Below are 10,459 nucleotides of genomic sequence, written 5' to 3'. Positions count from 1 at the left end.
CTATTTTCTGGACATGAGGACAGAGCACCTACTACTTATATCTACAATAGAAATAAGTTTTGATCCTGTAAAGGACCAAATGAGTCATAAAACCCCCTTATAATTTAAAAGAATAAAGGTTTACTCTCTACACCATTTTAAAGCTTCTTTCTAGCATGAAATTCAAGCATCAAGTGTTTTTTAAAATTTTATTTCTTAATGCAACAGTGGCTACTGATAAATGACTTAGTTTTACAATGCTTGCAGGACAAAGTTAAGTAGGTTATTCTAACACATTTTTGTAATGCAGAAGCATTAAAATGTGATAAGTCTTTATCATAAATTCCTTTCAGGCTAGCTTTTTCTTGGCAAACTTTTCTAAAACTGTAAATAACTTCTGTTTAAATGGAATCACCTGTATAAAACAATTCTAGCATTTGTATTAATTAATAATAAAAACCAAACAATATTTTTGTGAAGCACTTTTAAAACCGACTAAGGCAGCAAAGACATTTTGAGTAAGACACATGCTTAATTGTAATCACTGTAGCAGATAGCAGTAGCCTCCACAGTAAGTTACAGTTAGATCAAGGCAGGCCCATTGATTTGTTAGGGAAAAACAAAGTGCAGTAACAGTGCAGACAATAGCATAAAGCTGACGTGTCTAAGAAACATGCATTTTGTCACAATACACAAGAACAGCGCTGCTTTTGCCATCGCATGCAGCAGAGATTGTGCAACATCCAAGTGTGTGCAGAGGGTCCTCTACCAGCCCTACCAACATTAAACTATGTTCTTTGCTGAAAACAGTGGGTTGGTATAAACATGTATATTCTTAATTTGCTCTAAGGAATTAAATATATATTTATCCTTGTGTTTTACTATGTGTTTATTCAATAACAATTTGTCTGAATCATGGGGATAGTGTAAAAACAAAAAGGACTGAAACAAATTTTCATTTCTTGGAGTGTTACCGTGTATTCACATTTTAACGCTCTGTTTATTAACCGAACCCTTCCTAATTTTATAAATGCGAAAGAAAGGCGTTGAAGAAAGGTGAACGGCAAAGCAAAGCTATTCAACATGTCAGTGTTCTTCATATTTGGTATATGAGGACCCACATACACGTATCCTGTGCAACTGGTTTATTCTAACCTTGACGACAGACTGATGAGATCAGCTGGGAGATGTTCCCCATTGGTCACTTTCACTACTTCCCCTACTGCCACCTACACATCCCAGTTTGAAAATTATTAGAACAGAAAAATAAGTGACGGGGTGGGGGGGAAATAAAAAAACCAAACAAAAACCAAACCAAACAAATGGACAAAGACAAAAAGACAGAATTTGAAATTATTATACAAACAATACATGTTAATTAAAATGTCTGATGACAATTTTTTCAAAATCTATTTTAATCAGGTCAGGAAGAAAAGAGCTAGGCTATTTTAATTTTTACTTCAGTGGACTGTCTTACTGTTAAGGCACCAATTTTAAGATGCAGAACACACTCATATTCTACAGTAAAAATAAAAAGCTGTTATGCTTATTTTTAACTGACAAAGCTTCTAGCCACTCCATACCTTAATTAAAAAAATAAAGGCCACAACAAAAGATTTTCCACCAATTTTTCTGAAACATCAGGTGACAAGAACCTTTCTATGTAGAAATGCTGAAAATGATCTTGTAGTTTGCTTCAACTTTGAAAATTTCAATTTACACAGAACTAACAAGGATCAAACAGAAGAGGTTTGTGTTCTTCCACTGTAAGAGACTATAGTTTCCTAAAAGAATCAAGAACCTCTTATTCTCCAGAAACTGCTATTGCTGGTAAAAACAACCAAATATTAGTTTGAATTAACCAGGCCCACAGGGTTACATTGCTATTGACACCTAAAACGTAACTGGGCCTCAATAAACACCTGGTAAGCAAAACTGATGAGACTATCTTCCTGGAGGATGCATGGCCAGGTGGAGATGAGAGGTGGAGAAGGAGAGCACCTGCCAGAATGCAGGCTAATGTCGTACACTGGGTTCTCTCCTGGAAGAAGGGCTGCAACAGGACCCTAGTAATATAACTAAGAAGGAAGATTTAGCTAGAAGAAATGCCTGAACTGGGCCCAGAAAAGCTATAATGATTCAAGGAGTCCCCTTTGTAAATTGGATCCTAGAAGGAAAATTCAATGGTCATAAGTTAGGACAGTGAGTTCTGACAAGGGCAGTAAAGTGAGGTTAAGCAAAGGGGTATCAGTCCTGACAAATCCAGTAGCAGCTAGCTATTCAATTTATCAACATGTGATGTAGGATTCCTTCAGTGGGGACAAGGCTTGGAGGCTTTGCAAGCAGTTAGTATTTTTCTCTGTAAATGACAATTGGAGAACACTGTGATGCAAGTGTCCTTCAAATCCAAAAGAGCAGAACAGTGAAGGCAAAGACTCAGATTTATGAGCTTACTCAGGAACATGATAAACAAGCTGCTCTGAAAGGACGTAATCAGTTTTGCTTGCAAAACACTAGGGTTAGCATTACAGAAGCTATTATCAGGCCAATAGAACAACTGGTTTTGTTGCATGGTCTATTGCCTATTAAGATCTTGGTGGAGAAGCACCAATAAAATTTATAAATGCTTCTTGAAGAGCAGAAGTGAAAGGTTTATAGAGGATACTCAATACAAAAACATCTGAAGTTATGAAAAACATTAGTACTGAAGACAGACTATGGGTAAAATTTACAGTATTACCTGGCAACTATTTTACATTTGATAATGACTTAATAGAAGTGTTTTAGAAACAGCTGCACTTGATTTTGAGATATAATGGAAGATGGAATAAACACTGTACTAATCTACACCACAGTCTGCCACAGAAATGCCTAAGATCCTAACTCTATTAATTGTATGTATGAGTGGATTCATGAATTTCAGTGGGATCATACAGGGTTTATACCTAATCGATAATCATACACATAACAGTAATGTTTCTGCTTGTGCCAGGAAAAAAAAAAAAAAAAAGAAATTGCATTGGAAACTTACAGTAATAAATAAAAATACAATTGATCATATTTAAATAGCCTTAATTTAAAAAAATTCTTAGAGTGTGCTGTCTATTGACCTGATCAAATAGATGTTGAAAAATGTGCATCTTCCACATAAGATGTGGATTTCTTAAATAAAATTGTCCAAGGAAATGATGATAAACAACCTCTGATTGTCTACGTAAAAAGAATCACAGCATTACATGCTATAAATTAAGCCTTACTTTCAGTGCTTAAATTATTCAGAATATATATATTAGAGAATGAAGTGAATGTTCAGCTCATAAAGACAGTGCTAATTTGATGGTTAATGTTATTTTTTTTTCCTGATTCAACTATCAAACTGGCAACTACATCCATTAAAAACCCATTTTTGTTCCCTGTAATATATCCATTTTAAATTACTTATAGGATGCAATTTGTTAGGTACATATCAAAAAGCCAACCTGGTTAAATATGGCACTCAAGGCCCAATTTTTAGACAGAAACTCAGCCTTTTTTGTATTATATCCAAAACCAACAACAAAATACTGATTTTTATTTAGGGCTAATTTGAACGCCAGTGTAATTTTAAAACTGTAATTGTCACAGTTTAAAGAAACGCTGTCTGAAATGATAAATGCCCGAATGAACAAAAGACTACACTTCAGAACAGTAGTATTTTTGTTTATACCTTATTTCCTTGGATCAATCACAAATAAGTAAATAAATAAATAAATGCAGGGTAGAGAAACCAGCCTCTACACTATAAGCATCAGTGGGCATCTCTACCTTGATGAGAGCAGTACAGTGTCAGCAGGTATATACTCTTTGCCTTTTATTATAACTATATCTCCAACATCTACCTGAAAGAAAACTGGGAATTGGTTAATGGTCTCAAACAAAATATGTTACCCCTTTGTTTTAAGCACAGTAAATATCTACCTGCTGAATTTGCTAGAAAGGCTGTTAGAAACTCACAAACTGAGAGAAGCCTGTAGTATCAGATATTCAAAGGTCACTGGAATTCTTTGGAAATCTATTCTTTAATAGGCTTAATCCTGACCTCTATGCAGTTCTTTACTTTTGCTAGTTATGTAAAATATTTTACGGGAAGAATAAGTTAAGTTAAAGAAGAAATTAATCTCCTCTAAGATCACAGTTCTGTTGCATCAGACTATATGCCTTATCCTTCCTTCTCCAAAGGTATTAATCAATTTCATCTGAACATTACCTCCAAATTACTGTGGGTCAAATTTTGTTCAAGCTTTCAGGTATGGAGATCAATAAAACTAAGGGACTGGAGAGACAGCATAACATTTAGTCCTTGAAAGTTACTTCTAGCAGTCCCTTCCTAACTACTGCATAACAGTCTCTAAAGTTCTTGTGGTTTAAGCCAAAGAAGTTCAGCAAATACACAAAACAACTAGTTTCCAGAAAGAAGTTTCTGCCTTGGCACACCAAATAATATTAAGGAACTGTATAACTTTGCCATATGCGAATACTCCCAAGTCAATCATATTATTCAAGTTATTTTTCACTGAACTTAAAGCTCAGTATTTAATGGCAGTTTTGCCTGACTCATGCCATCAGAAGTTACTTAAAAGTACATTTTAAGTTACAAGTATTGACAAAAAAAAATTACAAAAGATTATACATTTCCTACCATACCAGTTAATTCTTATCAATGACAATTATTTGGAGAAACAATGCAAATATTAAATCTGCTCTATTTATGCTCTAAAAGTCACCAACATAAACACATACCTTTTCCCAGTGGACAATCTCCCATGCACCATTTCGTAGTACTGAAAAAAAAAGAAAAGAGAAAGAGAATTTTCCAGTTGTACAATCTAACTGTGGTATGCAGCTATGTGGTAGATTCCTTATGAAAAGCCATACAGACATAGCTAATTTATACAATATTTTAGAGCATGCCTTGTTTCTGTATATTCAAGTCAAGCATTTCAATTATACAACACATTCTGTATAATAATTTTTGTACTAGAGAATCTTATTACAAAGTCTATCAGAACATTTTACAGGGTTTGAGAATCAATGAAATTTGATACAGATTGTATGATTATATGTTGTTTTCTAAAATAAACTAGTAATTGCAATAAAGAGTTACAAAGTAAAAAAGTTATGAAATTATGGTGGTGGTGGAGGGAATCAATTAAATTTTTTTTTTTTTTCTTAACTCAAATATTAATGACATTCATACAAAAAAGATTCATAAAAAGTCACCAGCAGGCTTCTTAGAATTCAGCTGTTCTTACTGTTATCAGAGAACTTTAGGATCATTGCAATCGCCTCCTCCACAAATGTACTGGAAATCTCCAAAATCAACCCATGTCATTTAGCGTAAGATTTAGTGTAGATTTTCCCTGGCAGTAGCAATTAATATTGCAAGCACGCTCCACTACTCTAGCTTTTAGTATTGCTATTATGATGCAAACACCATGCCTTGTTTGTCAGTTAATTGCCAAGATTGTGTTTCCAGAGAGTAATAAAGGTGACTTTTTTTTTTTATTAGCACCAGTTACAAAGCTACTGAAGAGGAATGTGCAAAAAGAAAATGAAATTAAAAAGAAAATGCATTGCCATGTATCAATACTCAGGCAGCTCCAAGAGACTGTTCTCTTTCACTGTGTCTCCCAGCTTTCAAACCATCAGGATGTTAGTATCTAAGTACCTGATGAGGATCTAACTCTTATGCAAGCATGTGTTGATTTCAAAAAAGTGGAACAGAATCTGGGAAGACATATGGCTTTTACATATAAGTCTTCCTTGAGGTTCTGTCCAGATTGATCCCCCTTCTTGTATATCTCAATGATTTCTGCAAGTCTTTTCTAACCTACTTAATAATTCTTTAGGAAGAGATAAATTCTCTAACCCTTCCCTCCTCCTAATTTTTTAGTGCTGATATGCTCAGGGCAATGGTAAATGGAGCAGTCTCCCTTTCAGACAGTAAACAAGATATTTTAATAGCTGTTTTACCAATCAGTTGATCATTACACAACAATGTATTTTAACAAACCATTTCCCTTCACTGGGAAAACTACAGATCCAGTGAGAGGACTGTTTGAAATACTGTCCTAAGGAACTCAAGACATTCAATAATTGTGCCACCAACTACCTACTTCCACTGCCTTGTGTCAGCAATGCTGTTTGTAGGGCCACAGTATCAACCAGATGAAAGAACTGATGAGGATTAAAAATATACCTTGCAGCAATCCAGATTACTAAATGTCACAAAATAGCTATAGTAGAATAATTGCCAGTGGAGATCTGCAGGTCTGAAATGTAAGTAAGCTGCCAGAGGTGGCCAGGGGCTTCTTAAGAAGTGTTGGCTGAAGCACTTGCACTGCTGAAGTATACCCTAAGGCTGTTTCACATGCAGCCAAACTGACCTAAAATCGCCACTGCAAAGGGAAGGTCCTCGTCTGCTCTCACCCTGTGGAAAGGTGCGTGCCCTCACTGCTTAATGTGTGTGCTGCTTCTGGTGTTTGTTGGACCCTTTGATGAGCCAGTTTAACCCAGTAAATGTAAGGAAATTGTCAGCTTTTCTTTCTGGATTTGTTGCCTGCTGGTTTATCTGGTTAAAATCAGCTCACAAATAACATAGGACTCATGAAAACAGGCTGAGACACCTGAAATCTCAGGAGTACTCTAACGCCAGTTTGATCCAATAAGCTTTTAAGCACAATTAACATACACTGAAATTCAATTAAATCCATTTTCTTATGAGAACAAGAAAAGAAGGGTGTTGCTATGCACCTTTTATATAATGATTAAAGAACTTGTGCCATGAAGTCTTCTGTCATATTTATAGCTCCCATTTTTCAGCTGTCTCTGACAACTAACTTTCAAAAGCATGCTTCATCTGCCCTACAGGAGACTATATCGCCACACTGCAGAAATGCACATTTCGTCATGTCAGAGGGTCTGACCGTGTCCAGCTGTATATGTAGGCAGCCTCAGGTACGAAAAATCATCCCTAATGCAGCCTAATAAATCAAAATCCTGTGCAAAAAGGTTTTTTATAGTAATGGGAATTCAGACTGTTACTTAACCTTAACTGAGATATAGATGGTTTTTAAGGAACAGACAGACGAACAGAAAGCCATATACAGAGTCTGCATGTGCACATGTCATTTCATTAACAATTTCATGTTTAAAAGACATGAGGTTTAAAAGGTTACAGAACTGCTGAATACGTGAAAACAAAGTAAGAGAGTACCATACTGAGTAGATTTTTAATTATTGCTTAGACAATAGACTATATTTGACAATGTATTTAAATACTGCTTTGACAGAATGCTAGGATTGATGTTGTACATATGTGAATCCTGCATTAACTTAAAAAACTTGTTTCTCAGTGCTAGCAGTATTTTATGCTATTTCAGTATTATCATTACACTTTCAACTTCCAATATGCTCTTTTGCATGCATGGGGCACTCAAGACTTTTAAGAACAGTCACCAAAAAGCCTAATAAGAGGTAACCAAAGGGAATAGGCATGAAGACAGTAAAACAATTATTTTCTTAATTTAAAACTTCGGACAGTCTGGACAAAAAAAAATAAATTGAAAAGGCACTTCAAGATTCACTGCCACTTAAAACTGTTGGTTGCAATCTCAAAAGCTATGAATGCTTGATGAAATAATTTTGGATGTCTACATTAAGCTTTCCTTTGTTTTTTATGTATAGATAAGAGGTTATCTGTTTCTCCAGGCCTGTTCTCTGGAGATTTCAATTCCCATTGCTTTAATCAATAGATTTGTCTCCCTGTCCTAATCTCTCCATACCTCCTACTGAGCTACATGCTCAGTAGTTTCATAAGTTACCTTCTCCCCTATGCTCCCCATAAATTTTGCAGTAAACTTGATTTAAAAAAGATGACATGTAAGATTCTCCTCTTTGTGGTATTTTCCACACTCTGCAATCAAATTCAAAACACACTTATTCCTTGTCCTGTTTATAAAAACAGGACCAGGTCTATCAAGAGATGCCTACATCTGAACAGGTAACATAGGTAACGTGAAAAGTTAAAGAGCAGAAAAGAGGGAACTTAAACTTGGACTTCCTACCTGACCCACACGTTTAGGACATACTAGCTAACATCTCACTGACTTTCTGAGATACAACAATCCTCTGATTTAATACTTCTTTGTTTCTTTACCAAAATCTTAAAAAAAAATAATAATCACATTCCAAAGCTTTGGTTTGGGTACACTGGCTAAATATCTCATTATCTCTAATCAAACCAACACACTGATTTAGAGGTCCCTTCCAATCCATAACATTCTGTGATTCTGTGATTTCATATTAACAAAACAAAACCAAAAACTCCATTCATCTTTATCCATAAGTTTGAAGCAGCATAGAAATACAGTTTCATTTCTCCTTCCACTTGCAGAGGTTTCCAAAGTGGAATTATCCAAGATTTGCTGGCTGAAAAAAATTATGATTTGTGTACTTAGAAATGCACAGACTTTCCAACACAATCCAGGCCTGCTAAATATAGTGGTGATTATGCTCTTTTAACAGCTACAGCATCACCTGTGTTAAATGAGCAAACATTAAAGTTTCTTAGGAACCTCATAAACTTAATCTAGAATATACTGCATTTTGTGGAGGTAATGTGGCTGCAAATTGTTATTTCAACTGTTTAGATTTCAAATTTTGAATTAATCTGCATAAGCAGTTTCCCACTCAATTACCTGTCAGCAGTTCAGATTACATTACTTCAATCTGCAGAAAATTCAAAACCCAATCCCCTCCAAACCACAATTAATAGGCTTTAAAAAATTTCCTACCTTGAGTTTGTTTCTTGTTCACCGCATTATCAGCTTTATGCCTTTTCTAAATTAAAAATGCACAGTGATTAAAGACTTCTGTTGGCATGACAAAGTTTTCCCACTTAAGATAAAAAACACATGTATTACCCCCTCCCATTCATCAGTTCAATAAACAGATGTCAAAAACATTTTAAACAGGACTATGGATTACTTGCAGTTATGATCATCAGGAAAGTCACACCCAGTTCCAGGTTGGAAGCGGTGTATTTGTGTACCACAACTTTGCCCTTTCCTGGAACTGGGAGATTATTCTACCAGAGCAAAGATCATTGAACCATTCTTCATACAAGTTTCTCATACAGATATGAAGTCAAGCAACAACTGTGTAAACAATATAACTTCACTTCCACGTAAGTTCCTGCAGACTTAAGCAACAGCAACAAACTGACAAAAATCAACAAAACCCCCACCCTCTACTCTAGATGTCCTGCAGTTTTAATATACCTGTGAGCAACCTTTTGACAGGAATCATGTGATGCAGCTACTAACCACCAGCATTTTCAAGACATAAACAAAGTCATCTTAGCTACAAAAAACTTAGGAGACTACTAGTTTAAAAACAATATTTAAGAGTAATGAACTCACTTCTTCCTGAGCAGAAACATGATTTGGAAAATGAATTTGAACAGAATTAACTGTTTTAGGTAAGCTTTTTGAATAAAGCTACAGAAATACAAAGAAAATCAGAAGCAATCTTGCAAACTGGAAAAAAAAAAAAAAAAGTGAAGTTACTTAAAGAGATTTCTTTGTAATAAAATGCTGGTATGACTCTGAGCTAGTCACCTTAAAAGGCCACCTTATCCCTTTTCAAAGACTAATGTATTATTTTTTACTAGATTTTCACAGATGATCAGCAGATTCTCCTTTCAAAAAGATCGCTGATTTTACAGATAAATGGCCTTTGATCAATGGGAAGGCATAATAACTGGACCAAAGCAGGTGTTTATTTGCCCATAATGAGAGACCCCTCCAGTTTGAAAAGTAACAGTTTAATGTCAGTTGTTTTCTGAGCTATAATGGGTGAAAATCATTTGAAACAGCTGATAAACTAGCACTCCATGTCACAAATTTTGCTAGCACTTCTGAAGCATGTATGGAAAACACATGCTGTTCATGAATAATGTCTTCTGCTAACAAATTCTGCTTCTTGAGATTTCACTCCAGAAAAGGAAGCATTTGGTTCTTGAGCTAAAAGTATTATTTTGATAAGTATATTTATTGATATTGATATATAAGGTTCCCATCCAAAAGCCAATTAATCTTGCTTTAATATTAGATGAAGATAACCATTCCTGGAGATCTTAGATATCTCACTGTGTAAAGAAAATAATACATAAGGAAAATTAAAGGTTAAGGGAAAACACAGTGAATATTTTAGTATGCAGCAAGGGTTCAGCTTTCCCAGGAAAAAAAAGTACAGCTGTCAGAGTAAGCCAAATATTCCTGCGTGATATAACCAGCAGGTTGCATTAAATTTCGTACCTGTTTGACTACAAAAAAAAAAAAAAGCAATGAACTCAGCTGTGCAACTAAGAAATAAATGAAGTTACCATCAGATATATATATACACACACACACAGACTTTAAATTAGCACCTAAATTCT

The 10,459-nt window shown here is 35.0% G+C and overlaps 1 protein-coding gene across 1 annotated transcript in view; it reads right to left on the bottom strand.

The window, feature by feature from the left end:
* Positions 1-4,731: 4,731 nt before the first annotated feature.
* LOC114818691 (probable phospholipid-transporting ATPase IA) overlaps positions 4,732-10,459 on the bottom strand; it is a 12,982-nt gene continuing 7,254 nt past the window's right edge. Inside the window, exons 5-6 of the mRNA XM_029085666.1 lie at positions 8,814-8,859; positions 4,732-4,799 (exon numbers count right to left, since the gene is read on the bottom strand). Coding sequence (XP_028941499.1) covers positions 4,732-4,799; positions 8,814-8,859 — 114 coding nt within the window. The remainder of the gene's footprint in view (positions 4,800-8,813; positions 8,860-10,459) is intronic.

The sequence above is a fragment of the Antrostomus carolinensis genome, unplaced genomic scaffold, assembly GCF_000700745.2.
Source record: "Antrostomus carolinensis isolate BGI_N321 unplaced genomic scaffold, ASM70074v2 scaffold20146, whole genome shotgun sequence".
NCBI lineage: Eukaryota > Metazoa > Chordata > Aves > Caprimulgiformes > Caprimulgidae > Antrostomus > Antrostomus carolinensis.
The sequence above is the reverse complement of the archived record's forward strand: the minus strand, read 5'-3'. Positions and strand labels throughout refer to the sequence as shown.